The sequence below is a fragment of the Terrapene carolina genome, unplaced genomic scaffold (genome assembly GCF_002925995.2).
Source record: "Terrapene carolina triunguis isolate 2854851 unplaced genomic scaffold, T_m_triunguis-2.0 Scaffold84, whole genome shotgun sequence".
Taxonomy (NCBI): domain Eukaryota; kingdom Metazoa; phylum Chordata; order Testudines; family Emydidae; genus Terrapene; species Terrapene triunguis.
The window spans coordinates 14992441-15011204 of record NW_020664435.1 but is presented as its reverse complement, the minus strand read 5'-3'; the positions used below and the strand labels follow the sequence as shown (position 1 = coordinate 15011204).

At 41.3% G+C, this 18764-nt stretch overlaps 1 protein-coding gene across 2 annotated transcripts in view; it reads right to left on the bottom strand.

Annotated features, from left to right (window-relative positions):
• Positions 1-18764, bottom strand: part of SKAP2 (src kinase associated phosphoprotein 2) — a 152453-nt gene that overhangs the window by 47037 nt on the left and 86652 nt on the right. For both annotated transcript variants that reach the window (XM_024223032.2, XM_029910997.1), the window contains 2 exons: positions 12151-12228; positions 10200-10283 (listed from right to left, as the gene is read on the bottom strand). In XM_024223032.2, the coding sequence (XP_024078800.2) occupies positions 10200-10283; positions 12151-12228 (162 nt within the window). The remainder of the gene's footprint in view (positions 1-10199; positions 10284-12150; positions 12229-18764) is intronic.

Sequence of the window (18764 nt, the reverse complement as noted above, 5' to 3'; positions counted from 1 at the left end):
AGGGAGTTGCGTGATGGTGAAGGCCTATCCCCCTTGCCATCCTGGGGACAAAGCAGAGGGATGCAGCACTGCCTTGTCACAAATACAAATCCTGTGGTTCCTTTCTTGACCTGCCCATATACCCATTTATGCAGAGTCAGTGTGGTGGTGATGCCAGGGGTGCATAGTCAGTCACCATACAACTACTCTGCTGGCAGCCCCACATGCACACAGTCCCAAATCTATTTGTGCTGCCTCACTACAATAGAGTGAGTTTTCCCCCAGGCCAAGTAAACGTTGAATAACAAATTTGCACAAATGAATTAAGAGCATAAAATTGAGTTCTCTGCCTCCTTTTCCTATTCACTTCCTCCAATAACTTTTACTATGTCTACATTAACTACTGTTATATAGTATTAATATTTTATGTCTGTTCACTCCTCCATCCTCACCACATGCGCAAAATTCATGGAATTATATATTATCATACTGAGGCAGACACTAGAAATAATAACTTGCAACAGGCTAACCACGTCCCTTTTCAATGAAATTCATTTCAGTCTAGAAATTTTATTGTTCATTCACTTATGACCTCAGGGAGCAGATGAAGTAGACTACATTAATTTCTCACTCTTCGTGCTGGAAGTTTATCAAAACTCAGAAAGACAGTAGCACGAAGATGGAATAAACAAATACCAGGTTCAAAAGGTAAAACCATTTTGTCAAGATAAAAATGAGGCAAGTTATTCAAATTTAGTATCTTGGAATATTTGTGAGAAATTCTCTCTCGTACTGATGACCACTTTATATGGTAATACAGTTTTTCAGAGTTACTCTAGAATGATCTCTATACTGTACAAGTTTCTTCAAAAAAACAATACAATTAGACTACAAAGAATGCAATACAGACTGCAATATATGCGAGCACAGCATATGCTGTTCATATTGTCTTGGATTGTTTTATTGTTTATATCATTGGTTTATCTCTCAAAACACACAACTCCAGTGCTAATGATAATTACTTGTGTGCACCAGCAAGAAAATATATGCCCTTACTATTAAATTTTTCCAATCAACTTTACGAAACAGGCTACCTACAGTATTGCAGTTTTCCCTCCCTGGTCACATGTGCAATAAAGGACTCCCAACTAAGGCCTTGATCCTGTAAAGACTTTTGCACACACTTGACTCTATGCACTGTGAGCAGTCCCACTCAATATGACTTTCCCAGGCCCCCATTCAAAGCCCAGTGAAGTCAATGGAAAGATGCTCATTGACTTCAATGGGCTTTGGGTCACTCCCACAGTGTATAAATTAAGTATGCGCATGAGTCTTTGCAGGATCAACCCCTCACTGAGCAAATTCCTTTTTTGTATTTTTACAGAGGTGTTCATGCAGTTATCAGTTTACAACAGAAATATATTTCTGGATACCTTGAGTTCTACTGTGGTGAAAAGTTAAATGACTGTTACCATTTTAACTAAAATAGCTCAGACTTAAAGATTTTTACTTGAATTTGGAAGTTAGTTTCCTACTTTTTTTTAGTGTAGGCATATTTTAGGCATGCATGGATTCTTCTGCCTCCTGGGAGTAATTCTGCATTTTTCAACTAAATTCCACAAGAACTAGGAGGATTTCATTTTCTGATTCCTGCATCTCCAACTCAAACCAGAGATTTTGCAAGGTCACAGTGTAAAAGTGATGGAGTGGCCAAGGGAAAAGAACTATGAACAGAATACAATTTTCAGTGAAGGGGTAGTAATTCTCATGGCCTCTCATTCTCCTGACAATTAGATTTGCAATCTGATAACAGGAAACCCCTGGGTTGTTACAGTATGCCACACAACTGCAACAGTGTAATATTGATAATGCTACTACAGAGGGACATGAAGGGCATTAAGTCAACATTGTTCTAGTATCATCCTGCTAACATGATTCTCTGAATGCCCATTTCAGAATGCGGCTTTATATTGCTCCTATCTCCTCTCTCAGGTGCATGTCAAAAGAAAGAGAAAACTCTGGGCCCCTGTGGAGAATTTTTGCTCCATAGAGCAACGCTAGTATAAAATGAGTATAAAGCAATGAAAATCAGGCCCCATGTGTTTATTTTGTATAGCAGCTTTGACACAAAGTATATCAAAAATATTTTACAAAGATCAATAGTAAAGTATGAGATAAACTTCTTATTTGGGAGGTATAGGCAGGAAAAAAGAGAGATGTTTTTGACTGAGATTTGAGAGTCTGTCAAGTGGAGAAAAGCATTCTAGGCTCTCACACCAAAAGTGGTGAATTATTGTGTCGGGATGGAGATGACACGAGTGCTAGATGGGCAGAGGGAATCCCGAGAGAAGCCGAGAAAGACAAGGTTTTGAGGTAGCATGGGGCAACTGCGTCCATGAAGAATTTTGAAATAAAGGAGGGTACACCTTGAGCTAGATCTTGAAATGGTTGGGCTGCCAGTTTGAAGATGAAGGAGAGGTGGCCATACTTCTTAGCACATGTGAAAAAAGGAAGGCTGCAGCATTCCACAAATCCTGAAGTATGGAGAGAGCTAGGACTGTGGAGAAGGGAGTTGATATAGCAAGGCAGGAGGAGACAAAGACAATGTGGGATTTCAGATAATGATAAAGTATGTACAGTATTTTTATTTGCGAGGTTGTAATGGCTCTGAATAACAGATGCATGCAGTATTTACTTGTATCTAGGTAAGCATTTTATCTACCCCAGAGCCTGGAGCAGTTCTAAGCTATTATGATGATACTTCTATGATCTGTTAGGTCAATGGGTATTTTGGCAAGCACACTAATACTGAAAATGTCAGCTATGTCTGACAGTCAGAAAATGCATTTTGATCTGGTAAATAGTATTAACTGTTTCTATAATATCGGGCTTGTCTACACAATGGAGTAATGTGCACTAGGGGAGTGTAATTTCTAAAGTGAACTAGTGTGTTGTGTGTTAATTTGTCCATGAACATCCTGCTGGTGTGCACAAAATGTTCCCTAGTGTGCTTTAACCCAGTGCACCAGACGGGTCGACACAGACCATATTAGTGCTTTTTAGAACTCACATCCCTGTAGTGCACCACTGTGTAGACAAGCCCTAGGGTGACCAGATGTCCCGATTTTATAGGGACAGTCCCGTAGTCAGGACTTTGTCTTATATAGGCACCTATTACCCCCCACACCCAGTCCCGATTGTGCCTTGCTATCTGGTCACCCTAGCAAGCCCATACTCTTAGAATATATTTAGCTCTTTCTTAGTTTGAGATTAAGGTTCTCCCAGTTCTTTGAGACTCTTTTCAATGTTCTACATTGTTTCATATTAAAGTAGGTCTCATATATACAGTAAACGTGCTTGCTAAATATTAAAGTGCTAGAACCTCCCAAATGATTTAAAACTTCACATTTTTGAACAGTCCTTTCAAGACGTCTGTGCAAGAATGCATTTCTTTTACAAGATCAAAAAAGTATGCAGCCATTTTTTTAAATACAAAAGGTGCCAAAGCAAGAGCAAAAATTGTACTGCCTCGTTACAAATGTCTTTTAAAAAATGCAACAATCCCTGCCCTTAAAAAAAAAACAAAACACAACCCCAAATCGAATTAACAGTACCATGAAAATGCTGATAGAAAACTTAGTAATCAAATCATGTCTGTGGCACTTAAAAAATATATCTGCTGTACGTATATAGTACACTGACTAAATAATCATTTGAGGGAAACTGGAGCTACAGTACTTTGATGGCCAGATTTTCAAGAGAGCTCATTGAGAAAAATGGGAAATGCTGAGTACTTTTGAAAATCTGGGCCAGATTAAACAGAGCAGAATTTATATTGCCTTAAATTTATGTTGCCTTAAGTTTCATCTTCAAGAAAACTGAGTGAAATTCCAGTGGACGCAAATGTCTAAGACATACTATTTAGGATTCCAGTTTACATTTTATAGGTTGAAGTGAAGAGTAGAAAGTTATTGGGCCAGATGCTTGGCCCACTATGGGCCCTGTAAAGGCAGCATGACGACCTTGATGACCCGACTGCTGGAATGACTCTTCGGGGCCAAAGAAGCTGGGCACAAACTTAGAACAAGTTTACGACTGCTCTAAGTTGCCAGTCCTGATAAGGGAAGAGTGCTGATAAGGGAAGAGGAACTGTGACTTAAAGCTACCTTCTCTTACCTCTGGTGCTGCACAGAACATAGCTCAGCTGGACCAGAGAATCTGAGCCACTGTTTTACATCCTGCTTGATTAATATTTTCTTCCATTTCATGTTTCTCTGGACTTCAAAAGTTTAATTATTACTATTTAAGTATATTTTAGTAGGATCTAAAGGTTCCAGTCAGGGTCCTATTGTACTAGGTGTTATACAAACATGTAAATCTGGAGCTAAATTGTGTGCTTGGTTGTGCATACAACCCCCACTTCCCCGCATTAAAATCAACAGGAACTGCAAACATGTAATTAAAGGCAAAACTATATGCCATGAGCTTTTAAGAAAGAAGAAATCTTTGACCAAGTTGTGAACATGTATTCTCATGTGTAAACCAATCTCAAACTGAAGTGCATCCAGCTGATAAGTAGGGAGAATGTGGGCTTGTTGACTGGTCGTTACACAATTGTGGTGTCTCTTCCTAACCTGTCAGCTTTTCTTTGCAATAGCTTGCAATGGACTATTTAGACCGTGTTATTTGTGACTGAAACATAAAACTATATCTAGAGGAAATCCTCCAAACACCAGAGTTGGTGCTTATTGTTTTGAACAGAGGACATGAATATACAGTAGTGATTAAGAACATCTTGAAGACAAGGCTGGTGGCTCTTTAGAGTTAACTTGACACACTCCTCAGTATTCAGAAGAATTTAAAATTAATGGATTAAAAACATATTTGATATTACAATTCTTGCACATGCAAAACTCCCATTGACTTCTGACCTGGACTTATATGCAAGGAAAATGCGCGATCTAGCTTTATGGGTAGTCACAACGAAGGAAGGAGAAATGGACATATCTTAGGTATGGGGTTTAGACTGGATTCAGTTGTATTCCTGCCAATGTTAAGGCTGGTAATATAACTGCAAACTTGACCAACCTCATGGCTAACATTGGTAAGAAGCATATATTTTAGTCTGTGTTGAGAAACAAATGCAATAATAGTAGCAGACTGGAGGCTCTGCAAGGAAATTAAAAATCTCTCACAATAGTTTTAGAGACTGAAAAAAATGTATTGACAAAAAAGGTTGCTGTTAATAATACATTAAATGATATACTCAGCTCACAAAAGGAAGCTAGGGAGAACTGATACAAAAAACTCCAAGATCATTTTCTAGGGGAAGAAGAAATAGTAAAAGAAACAAGCCAGGATCACATCAGGACATTCAAAAATGGTTTAAGAATGATCAAACTTTAGAAACAGAGACTCTCTCTTAGAATTCCAAAGGAAGCAGCAAAGGAAATAAGGGAACATTTAACAGATACCTTTAAAATCTCTGGAAACCAGGAAAGCATCATAGTCAGAGTAGGAAGAGGGAATTGTAGCAAGCGGAAAATTGCACACGTAAATCCTGTGGGCTTTGAGATAAGACAAGACCCCCAGGTCTGTATTTTTAAAAAAAAGAAGAGACGAGATTAGGTGGATCAGCATAGTTGAGTTGGAATAAGACCAATGCTACCAGGCTATTCAAACAGTACCACAGAATCTCTATGGATAAGTCCATGCTTGAATAATAGGAGTATAACAGTAGGAATATACTCCTGACAACCTGACCAGGATGGTGATAGTGACTGTAAAATGTTCAGGAAGAAAAGAGAGGCTACAAAAACAGAAAACCCAGTAATAATGGGGATCTCAACTATCCCCATGTTGCCTGGGAACATGTCACCTCAGGACAGGATGCAGACATAAAATTTCTAGACCCCATTAATGACTGCTTCTTGGAGAAAGGCAATTCTTGATTTAGTCGTAAGTGGAGCACAGGATCAGGTCCAAGAGGTGAATATAGCTGAACCATTCAGTAATAGCAACCATAATGGAATTAAATTTAACAGCCTCGTAAAAGGGAAAATGCCAAAGAAACCCACCACAGTAGCATTTAACTACACAAAAATGAGGAGTGTAGTTAAATGGAACAGTCACCAGAGTGAAATGCCTGCAATACAGCATGGAAATTTAAAAAAAAAAACCATAATAGAGACTCAAACTGTATAATATACCCCCAAATTAAAAAACAAAAACCAGTACGAGGACTAAAAAAATGTCACCAGGGCTAAATAGAGTAAAAGAAGCAGTTAGAGACAAAAAAAGACATTCTTTAAAAACAAAGTCAAATCCTAGTCAGAAAAATAGAAAGGAACAAACTCTGGCAAATCAAGTGTAAAAGTTTAATTAGGCAGGCCCCCCAAAAATTGAAGAGCAACTAAAAAAAGACACAAACAAACAGCAAAAATAGGGGAAGGAGAAATAGTATATATGAGAAGCATGAAGCCTGCCAAACAATCAGTGGGGCAACTGGATGAAGATGCTAAAGGAGCACTCAAGAAAGACAAGGCCATTGTGGAGAAGCCAAATTATTTTTTTGCATTGGTCTTCACTGCAGAGGATGCACAGGAGATTCCCACACCTAACCCATTCTTTTTAGGTGACAAATCTGAAGAACTGTCCCAGATTGAGGTTTTGGAACAAATTGATGAATTAAACTGTAATAAGTCACCAGGACCAGATTGTATTCACCCAAGAGTTCTGAAGGAACTCAAATATGAAATTGCAGAAATACTAACTGTGATATGTAATCTATTGCTTAAATCAGCCTCTGTGCCAGACGACTGGCAGATAGCTAATGTATGATGATTTTTTAAAAAGACTTCAGAGGTGATCCTGGCAATTACAGGCCAATTAGCCTAACTTCAGTACCAGGCAACCTGGTTGGCACTACAGAAAAAAACCCAGGATTATCACACATGTTGGGGAAGAGTCAACATGACTTTTGTAAAAGGAAATCGCATCTCACCAGTCTATTAGAATTCTTTCAGGGCATCAACAAACATGCAGACAAGGATGACCCACTTGATACAATGTACTTTGACTTTTAAAAAGCCTTTGACAAGGTCCCTTACCAAAGGGTCTTAAAAAACAGTAAGGAATCCTGGGATAAGGGGGAAGGTCCTCCCATGGATCAGCAACTGGTTAAAAGATAGGAAACAAAGGGTAGGAATAAATGGTCAGTTTTCACAGCGGAGAGAGGTAAATAGCATGGACCCTGTCGGAGAAAAACCGTGGATTGGATCTCCTAAAAGATCCTCTAGTTACCGGGCTTGCGTTAGAGTAGTTCTGGTCACGAGCCAAAAGACTTTGCAGAGTACTCTGGGCGTCTTCCGGTAACACTTAATTCACACTGGTGTACACACACACATTTCACACACACACCGAGGCCTTACTCCAGGTACTATTTCCAAGTACCTCAGGTACTATTCCCAAGTACCTCGATGCATCACTCGAGGCGGTAAAAACCCCTCTTGAGGCGGTAAACAACCCCTCTGTCCGGACTATGAGGCGGTAAAAACCCCTCCTGCTGAGGCAGTAACAACCCCTTAACACAGGTGCAATCCTATGCACCTCGCATATGCATACAGGGGGCGGCAAACAATTCCCCTACGCCGTTCAGCATCTGACCTTGCTGCACAGTCAATAAGTTCGGATGGCGTGAGCCCAACAGGGACAGACGGCCCCACGGACAGTCCTCCTCCGACACCCCAATAGAGATTTCAAAAGGTCTCCTACCTCTATTGTGGCGCCATGGGGTTCGAAGGGGAACGGGCGTTGCCATCCCGGACGAGCCCCCAAATTGTCGGAGAAAAACTGAGTTTTCACTTTTTGTTTGGGTACAGCAAGTCAGATGCTTTATTAACTCTCACAATTGTGCAGAGGGAGAGAGCTAAGCAGGTCTCCCCCTGGTAACTAATTACAGCAAGCATTTATACCTTTCATTACAGAAATAATGAGGGACAGCTGCATTTTATTATACATAGGCCATCTTGATATCTTAATTCCTTACTTGTTTTGACTCTTGCCAACATACAATATTTTCTATACCTTATCTATACAAGGTCACAATAACTTCTCACACAGTTCTTTTTCACCCGCCTCACACAATCCTCGCTTCTACAAATCTCGCGTTATCAGGGTTATAGTTAGCCTGACTTTTGCTAACTAACTGTCATGCATTGCAGTTCCTTTTTGTCAGTTCTTTCTCTGCTTCCACAACCCCAAGGACCTGTATTGGTACTAGTGCTGTTCAACATATTCATACGTTATCTGGAAAAAGGGGTAAACAGTGAGGTGGCAAAGTTTGCAGATGATGCAACATTACTCAAGTTAGTTAAGTCCAAAGCTGACTGTGAGGAGTTACAAAGGGATCTCACTAAACTGGGTGACTGGACAACAAAATGGCAGATGAAATTCAATGTTGATAAATTCAAAGCAATGCACATTGGAAAACATAATCCCAACTATACATACAAAATGATGGGGTATAAATTAGCTGTTACCACTCAAGAAAGATCTTGGAATCATCGTGAATAGTTCTCTGAAAACATCTGCTCAATGTGCAGCAGACATCAAAAAAGCTAACAATCTTAGGAACCATTAGGAAAGAAATAGATAATAAGAAAGAAAATATCATAATGCCACTATATAATACATGGTACGCCCACACCTTGATGCAGTCCTGGTTGCCCATCTCAATAAAGATAGATTTGAATTGGAAAAAGTAGAGATGGGCAACAAAAATGATTAGGGGTATGGAACAGCTTCCATATGAGGGGAGATTAAAAAAAGACTTGGAAAAGAGATGATTGAGTGGGGAATATAACAGAGGTCTATAAAATCATGAATGATATAGAGGAAGTGAATAAGGAATATTATTTATCCCTTCAAACAACACAAGAACTAGGGGTCACCCAATGAAATTAATAGGCAGCAGGTTTAAAACAAAAGTAAGAAAGTACTGCTTCACATAAACACACAGTCAACCTATGGAACTCATTGCCAGAGGATATTGTGAAGGCCAAATGTGTAACTGAATTAAAAAAAAAAGTTAAATAAATTCATGGAGGACAGGCCCATCAATGGCTATTAGCCAAGATGATCAGGGATTCAACCCCATGCTCTAGGTGTCCCTAAACCTGTGACTGCTAGAAGCTGGGCCTGGACAGCAGGGATGGATCACTAGATAAATTGCCCTGTTCTGTTCATTCCCTCTGAGGCATCTGGCACTAGCCACTGTCAGAAGACAGGATACTGGTCTAGATGGGCCACTGATCTGAACCAATATGGCCATTCTTATTTGTACTCATGTCAAATAAGAATGAGGAAGGAGACCCAAAAACTTAAGCTAAGACAACACTGGGCACTCAAAGGAATTTAAGCGGAAATTTTATACAGCAAGTTGTTAATATCTGGAAAGAAATTTAAGATATAGCTGTGCTCTGAACAACTGTGATCGTGGAATTCTATATTTACTGTCATAAACTTCCACATCAATTTTGTTCAGCAGACAAGTAAAAAGATGTTTACTAAACTGCCAACCTTACGAATTCAAAATTGGGTCTTAAAGTCAAGCTAAACTCTTTCCTTTTTATGTATCTTCACAGAAGAAATCAGTTTGACTTTAAGACCCCAGTTTGAGTGTGCAGGGTTGGCTTTTAGATAAGACTTTGTGTTACTTATGTACTCAACAAGGTTGAGGTGGAATATTTGAGACAGAAACATGGAACCCCAAAATGCAGTTTTTAGAGAATAATTTTAAAGTGTGGTTCTACTCTGAAGAGAATTTTCTTTTTTAAATAAATTGGACAACCATTTGGACTAAAAAGAATTGTGATGTAATGAACGGAGAATGGGTGTAGGAGCCAGACAACTATGAGATCTAATCCTGGCTCTGTTACTGGCTCACAGTGTAACCTCAGAAGTAATTTAACCTTTCTGCTTCAGTTTTCCCATCTGAGAAAAAATGAACACACTACCTAGAGGTGTTGAGAGGGTTAATATTTGTACAATGCTTTCAATACGCAAAGCACTGTGAAAAAGTTAACTATTCTGGTAAAAGATTACTTTGCTATCTCAAGATGGATTTAGCTTCTCGGCTTCCTTCTCTCCTAAAGCTATCTTCTTTTTCCACATATTAAAAGAAAGAGAATGATAAACTATTAAAATGTAGTTACTCATACCTTTATCACTTCCATAATAATAGAAGACTGTTCTACTGAGAGCACACCAACGCTTCTGCCATTCAAAGCCAAGAAAACTGTGGTCTGCAATTAATACACAATTCATGTTAGATTGTATATATATATTTGTCTTAAATATATGTAGTAAAAGCAATGTGTATTTTCTTCAGAAGGGGAGAAAAGGAAAAGAGGGAACTGTATGCAATCCAGAGGGAAAACTTGGAGTAAAAAGGAGAAGAGAACAAAAAAGAACTTGAAGATGGTAAACAGTACAGACAGGACAGTCTTGTGTGGTATTAAATATACAGAAACTATGAACAACTTTATAAATACCTTCTACAGTTGTAACGCAGCATTAAACAGGCGTTAAGATGAAAACAGAAGGATTTATTCAATCAAGATAAATATTGACTAAACGAAAGCTAAGCTCAATATTTGCTTTCTTGAAAGACAATAAATCTTGATGCTCCCCCAAACATGAAGTCAACATACGCATTGTTACATTCTTCAAAAATACCCACAAGTCTCTGAATTATGTGTCACACTAGAAACTCATTGTCCCATCACAGGGCTCCTCAGTTGACAATGAACCAAGATTATTTTCTTGTACGTCACAATACAAACTATTTGAAGTTTCCTCTTTTAGCTAATGGTGTTATGACAGATATGTTAATATCCTTGGGTGTCCTTATTGAATTAATTATGAATATATTTGGGATCCATTGTATTCAATGAATGGTTCATGTGTTATCATGGGCTGGGATTGTATGTAACCTCTGAAGGGGGAAGATGTGAGACCTGGGGATTCAAAGGACTATATTGAACAATGTCCCAGACAAGAATGGAATTTTGGAACAAAAAGTGTTAAGTGGTTTTCCTGGGTAATATTCAGGGGGAGGTGAATGCAAATTCCTCACCTCTGGTTATGCACAAACCCAACCTGAAGAGTGGGCCTTTGTCTGATTATTACCTGTAATATGAAGCCTCAATCAATGGCCCAAGCTGTTTAAAGGAAAGGCTGAATGCTTTGTGGTTGTTCTAGTTCTGAATCTGAGACAGTTATGTACTTGTAACCATGGGAAAACCTCTTTGTTGGTTTTGAAGACTGACATCTACCAGAGCCACAGGTTGGAGTTGAGGTGACCTCTAGTAAGCTTTTTAGCATGCGTCTAGGTCAAGGGTAGGCAACCTATGGCACGCGAGCTGATTTTCAGTGGCACTCACACTACCCGGGTCCTGGGCACCAGTCCGGGGGGGCTCTGCATTTTAATTTAATTTTAAATGAAGCTTCTTAAACATTTAAAAAACCTTATTTACTTTACATACAACAATAGTTTAGTTATATATTATAGACTTATAGAAAGAGACCTTCTAAAAACGTTAAAATGTATTACTGGCACGTGAAACCTTAAATTAGAGTGAATAAATGAAGACTCGGCACACCGCTTCTGAAAGGTTGCCGACCCCTGGTCTAGGTTCTTCTATTGTTTGTTAGTGTTCTCTGTGATGCTTTTACCTCAAGAAAAAACGTTTTTGCATAGAAAGGGCTGCGTGGTAACATAATGTGGGCAATTACGCTGTTTATAGCCTCCAAGGAGAGAGCAAAGTGCAGATACTGGCTGTTTAGGCCATCTGGCTTGCTGGGGATAATACAGTGTAGGCCAGAGAATGTGTAGCCTGGAAAACCCCCAGTCAGGAGGGAGAGAGACACAAATGTCTTTGCCCAAGAGAGGTGATGGCTGAGGAGCTGGGAGCCTCGAGGGACCACAGAGGGGGAATACAGGTGCAAATGCCCCAAACTATGAGAGGTATCATGAGAACTCAATTTTTATTGCTTTTTATTTCAGCCTTCTCCAAGTAATTTAGTGTGTACATACACACACACACACACATGCATATATAAAGTATACATTTTTCATTTAACATTTTTCATAAAGCCAGCTTACTTTACCTTTTCTACGTTTTTCAAGGTATCCAGCCTTTAGAACAAATTGAAGGTCTTGAGCAGCAATAGGAGGAAACTGGTTCCCTGAAAGAAAAAAAAGTATTATAAACCACTCTGTTTTTCAAGCTAAACGCTACTCTATCCATATTAATAAGAATTGGCAGTGCCAAGGAACTACTGGAAGAATAGAATTCTATTAAATACTATTCCAGATAATTTTTGGCTAAACAATCACAAGTATAATGACAAAGCTGTTGGCTGCATTGCTATGCCAATGCAATGACAGGAAAATTATAGCTGTGAACCAGCCCCTCAAGTCTCCGGGGGGGGGGGGGGGGGGAAATCTGTATCTACTTTCCAGACAAGATGAAAATTCAACATGTTACATTAATCTAGAGGATGTTAGTTTGCATCTTAAAATACACAGTTTAAAGTGAGCTGTTTAGTAAAAATCAGAGTGTTTTCAAATGCTTGTATAGAAGCAAAGGTCCTTAAATACCTTAGATACAATTATTAACTGTAATTAAATGCAAAATTTAATTTTTAACCATCATCATCTCCAAAAGCCTAACAAAAATCTACTGCAACAGTCTATAAAGCATGCACCCATGCCATGCTGTTTAGAAAGAAAGGAACCAGACGAAGGGATGATAAAAAGCAATGTCTTGTTATTGACAGATAACGTATAATTTGTGCTAAATTAGGAAAGCACTGTTAAAACAAATAGACAGTACTTGAGGATATTGGACAGACAAGACAAACACACTGCTCACAAACTGCCCAACCTGCTTCTCTTTTAGAAGTATTGTTATTTTTTGTAAAATGACCAATGTGTTCAGTTATATTTGTACTCCCCCCTCCCCCAATTGTTAGCTCACAGCTAGAAGTGTGAGATTCTAATATTCGGGATTAAACTGGAAACCTAGACACAAAGAACTTATTTAACAAATTAGTTTCAAATTTTCACAAATGTGGAATCAACTTTTTAAATTCTAAAATACTAATATAAAATGTAAAGAGCAGAAATACAGCTTTAGACATGCCTGACCATTCATGTATACAAATGTCCAGTTTTTCCACAAGTACAACAGCCATTCCTGTGGGGGGAGGGTTAATATATTTGAGCATCAAAGTGTAGTTTTCCCATTACTTATTATCATTAAATATTCATATTAAAGTCACTGTAGGTGGCAAATTTACATGGAAAATTTTTTTTATCAAAATTTTATATGTAACCTTGTTAGTAATACAGTGAAAACTACACTAAGGATCACAATCAGAAGACTACTTTGTTAAGAAACCACCGTGAAATATTCCATCTGGAAACCAATTTGTCTGACCTTGAGCTAAACACTATCTCTGCTAGGTAACCAATGCCTGCTGGGCCCTTGGGTGGTCACTTAACACAGGATTCTACCTATGCTATTCTTCTTTGGGTATTAGTTTTGTTAACAAAAGATATTTTTGATAGGGCAAGAAAAATGTTAGCGAGAACAAGAGCAAACAAATTACTGAAGACTACAAAAGAAATGTACCAAAGAGGGGAATATACTCCCCTGAGAAATCCAAAACTTTTCAAACAGTAAAAACAAAATATATGGTTAAGTTACAACCAATGTAGCAAAGCGTATTAAAATTCCAGTTATTAAAAAAATTGTGCTTTGACATTCAGTATTATACTATTACAGGGAAACCCCGCTATAACGCGCCCCGCGATAATGCGAATTCGGATATAGCGCGATCATAAGGTGGCTCCCGCTGCTCCAAGCGCACGCACACAAAAAAACCCAACCAACCAACCAAAAAAAAAAAAACCCCGGCCGGAGCACCGCCAAAGAAAAACAAAAAAAACAAAAAAAGGAACGTGCCTTCCCCATTGCCTCTTCCCCCTGCTTCTCCTTTTGGCGGGAAAAGCCATTCTCCTCCCCAGCTGCTCCTCACTCTTCCTCTGCCCAAGAGAAATTGACCGGCTTGAAACTGACCGGCTTTAAATGGTAAACTTTTCGTAACCCCGCTATACCGCAACCCCGCATTTATCGCAATCGAATTTTTTGGACCCCAATCGCGTTATAGCGGGGTTTCACTGTACTTTTTTATTTCTAAATATTTCACATTAAGATTATTACATTACACCAGTGGTTCTCAACCAGGGGTCCGGGGCCCCCCCGGGGGCCACGAACAGGTTTCAGGGGGTCCCAAGCAGGACCAGCATTAGACTCACTGGGGCCCAGGACAGAAAGCCGAAGCCCTGGGCTATGAGCCCCACCCTGAGCCGGGCTGAAGCCTCATCAATTTAGCTTTGCGGGGCACCCTGTGGCATGGAGGCAATTGCCCTGCTTGCTACCCCCTAACGCTGGCCCTGCCTTCTATATGCAGAAAAACAGTTGTGACGGCACAGGTGGGCCGTGGAGTTTTTATAGCATGTTGGGGGGGCCTCAGAAAGAAAAGGGTTGAGAACCCCAGCCTTACATCATCATTATTTCCACTCCTGTGGAATTTATGACTAACATATTAAAAACAAAAAAGAGTTATGTACCACATGCATGAAAGTATGTGACCACAAGAACTGCGTTTGGGAATTTAACTCAGGACACTCACTAGTTCATTAGTTAGGAAGCTGATCTAGTTAGTACATCAAAATAATAACTGGTTATTAAATTGCTGAAGATAAGCAAATAGTTTCTGGCTAAAGATCTACAGCTATTGGGCTGATATACCTTAACTCACCCATAGCTGTACTGAAAAATTATCCATTTCACAATGAGAATCTGACTGTTGTCTGGGAACGGATGGGGGAGGAGGCTTCAGAAACAGCCTTGGTGCGCTGCCTTAAATTGGTCATTGGGAGGCATCAGCGTGCAACACTTCCAGCTTTACCTCCTCCGTGAAGGCTTGTTATACACTAGACCAAACACTGCAACAACAAAGGTGGGGGAAGGGAAAAACCTAATCTGTCAAACACATTAACCACTGTTGCTTCATTTTTAAGCACAAGAGCTTCAAAACATTATCTGGATTCCAATTTTATGCAAGGTTTTAGTTTAGATTTGGTTTGTTTTTGTTTTTCTTTTCTTTTCTTTTCTTTTGGAGAGGAAGTGAAATTTGCAGGGGGTTATAATATAGCATCTAGGTCCTGTAACTTGGTCCTGCTAGTGAAGGCAGGGGGCTGAACTCGATGACTTTTCAAGGTCCCTTCCAGTTCTAGGAGATAGGATATCTCCATTAATTTTATTTTTTTTTTATTTTATCTATAAGAAGTATCAGATCAATAGCCATGGACAATGAAGACCTTTATCTACAGACCAAGAAAAGCACCCACAGTGATTTCTCCACACTGTCCTGACCATAGCTGGAACCTGATCTGGACTGCCTGCCTTCAGTGGAATAGAGGAGTTCAGGCTCCATAGCAATTCCATGCTTATCTCTGCTGAGATTGCCAAGTTAATGCCAACTGTAGAGTAGTAGTTTCGGGGATGCAGAGATTAGCCTGCAGAGAACTAAAGTGAAAACAAAGTTATTTCACATAGGGCACTGAACAGCCTACTGCGTGGAAAGCTACAAGTAACAGCAGAGGCAGGTACTCAATACCATGCTTCTTCTGGATTATGGTGTGAGGAGGAGTCTCTCTCCTCTTCCCTTACCCCCAACTAAGTAGTGCAGAACTGAGAACCCACCCAGGTTCAGCTGCTCACTGCATTATGAACAGCAGATCCACCAAACAAGAAGCTGGTCAGTTTGACTAGTGCTCAAAATCTATGGAAGTGGAAACTGACCAGATACTTGTCAATTTCATGCTGCAGCCTGGGAAGTCTTAGAACAGAAGCAGGGTGGCAATGGTGGGAGAGAAAAAGACAACACACAGAGCAGAGATTTGGCAAAGTTTCCTTTTTCTTTCCCCTCTACAACCGGAAAGAGTATTAAGAACCAACAGGGCAAAGGAGAAAGAATAAGGAGCATCCCCATTCAGGTCTCACTAGCTGTAGGTGTGTGTATGTGGTGAGGAGAGGGAAAGCATAAAAACTTAAGCTTCCTTCACATCAAAATGAGAAGTGAGAGACTGAAACCTTGTCCCCCAGCAACTGGCTGGACCCTGCTGAGGAGATTCCCAATCTTTCTATTCTGCTCCCATTCCTGCCCCCATCTCCCCAGTTGTTACTGCCTTCTTGTGTGTATGAAATAAATACATGAGAGGAAGGGGTAACAGAGGTTTAAAATTTTTAGATGTGGTATTTTCAAACTAAAAATTTCAAAGTATATTAAATATGTACAGCAGCTACTTTTCATCAGAATACTGTTTCCCTGTTTATTTTAAATAGACCAGGTTTGCCACAAAGCTCTTAAATACTGCTAATGGAAGCCCACTGAAGTAACATTTTATTTTTATTACAGTCACAGCTAGAGGCCCCAGCTGAAATCAGGGTCCCATTGCACTAGGTCCTGTAACTTACACAAATTATGACAGTCCCTTCTCTAAAGAAACCAAATTCTGTCACAAGACAGACAGAGGCAGTGAGAAAGGAAGTACTGATATTTTACAAATAAGGAACTGAGGCACAGAAAGATTAAGTGACCTGTCCAACATCATGCAGGAAGTCTCTAGCAGTCATGAACTAAATCCAGAACTCCCAAGTCCCATTTCAGTGACCTAATAATTTTTCTCAAGACCATCCTTACTCTCCTCTGAGATTAAAACATCCTGATATGGTCCAACTTTTGAGGGAAGGTTAACTCAGACCCCCCAGTATACAGCTTAATATGAGGGAAGACCAATTGCTTCATGTTTTTCCTTCTCTTCACTCACCCACCCGTAGACAGAGAGGAATCTCCCAGTGCAGTTCTCCACCTGATCCTATTGGGCAGTGCTTCAGGCTTGCCGTTCTCTTTCGTGGCTTCCCTAGGAGTATTTTCTCCTGAGGAAGCCCTGCAGGTGGCAACTGCTTAGGCCTGAAGTGCTCCTGATTAGAGAAGCCACATGCATAATCCCAGAGTGATGTTTACAAAGATCATCAAAATATCAGAAGAGGATGCTTACAAGGCCTCTCAAACTCCACAAATTTGTCTATTTTTAATTTTGCTCTATATTCTTCATATTTTATATAAAATGGACCAGATTCTCTCCCTTGTTTCTGGCCTCTTTGTGCTATCTAAGAAGCTCCTATATGGCCTTAGCAGACAGGTGGAGAATCAGGGCTGGATTAATCTTTTGTGGGCCTGGCACCAAACATATTTGTGGGCCCCCATGGGGGCAATGGAGCATGGCACGAGAGGGTCGGTCTCGGGAGCGAGGGGCCAGCCAGGGGCATGGCATGGCAGGGGTAGCCCCACTCTGCCCAGCCCAGTGTGAGGGCACTATTTACAAACCAGCAGGTGCCAGATGCACAATGGCATGCCTGGCCCTGTGCTACCAGCATGCCCCTTCCCCTCGGGGGCAGGCTAATGCCATGCCACACAGCCCCCTCCCCCACCCCGCCCACACTGGAACACCCCCCCAGACTGCCTATGGCCAGAGCCCCCAACCCAGACCATGCCAAAAATGCCCAGCGCCCTGCACAACACCACCCCGCCCAGCGCCCCCCTGCCCACAGCCCCACCACAACTGCCCAGCACCCCCACAGAACCCCCACTCCCTAGAGCCCCAACACATATAGATTTTCCCCGCCCCCTCACAGCCCAGCACCCCCCCCCCAAGAGACCCACTCCCCCACACTCTGCCTCCCGGCCGCACTCACCAGCCCTGCTGGGAGGCAACTGTGTCTGCCGGGCTGAGCCAGCAACACAGCCAGAGCTGGTCCTGGGGCGGGGAATCACTCCAGCCCCTCGGGAGTTGCGCGATCAGCAGGCCAGGGCCTGCCCCGGCTGGGCTCCCTCAGGACCCACTTGGCTGGAGGGGTGCAGCCAAGCCCCCCACACTGTCCTCCCCTCCCCCCCCCCCCAAGCTGGCTGAGACTAGCCAGGCTTCTGCACTAGTCCCAGGTGACTCAGCTCCGGGGAGACAGGCAGGGCCCCCCAGGTGGTGGGAAGCAGAGACTGCCCGGAGCTGGAGGTGGCCAGGAGTCAGAGAGAAGCTAGCGGGTGGGTCCAGGGGGCGGAAAGGAGCCCTTGGTCAGCCGGCGGGTTGAGAGGAGCAAGTGGTGGGGGGGGGGAGCCAGCAAGCTGGTGGGGTCTCAGGGCACAGCAGAGAATTGCACAAGTGAGGGGAAGGTGGAACACTCACTGGAATGTAAAGCTGGCTCCTATACCAACCATTTCCCTGCCCCATTATAGGGCACTTATAAGGGTATAGCTTCACTAAGCAAATTTGCAGTGAGCCTACAGCCTTGTACAGACTGTTCCTTATGCTTAAGTTTGACAATCTGGAAGCCAGCTCCTAGAATACCCTCTGCCCATCCTGTGCCCAACAGAGCTCGGTGCAAGAGTGAATCTGGCCCATTACTTTTAAATAGTAAACACTTCACATGATGCCTTAACTTATGATCCAGGGCATGAGTCTGTCATGGAGGTCATGGATTCCATGACTTTAGGGGACCTCTATGACTTCTGCAGTGGCAGGGCTGGAGCAGCTGTCAGCCCTGGGAATGCCAGAGCAGCAGCCCCAGGACTGAAGCAGTGGGGGAGTGAGG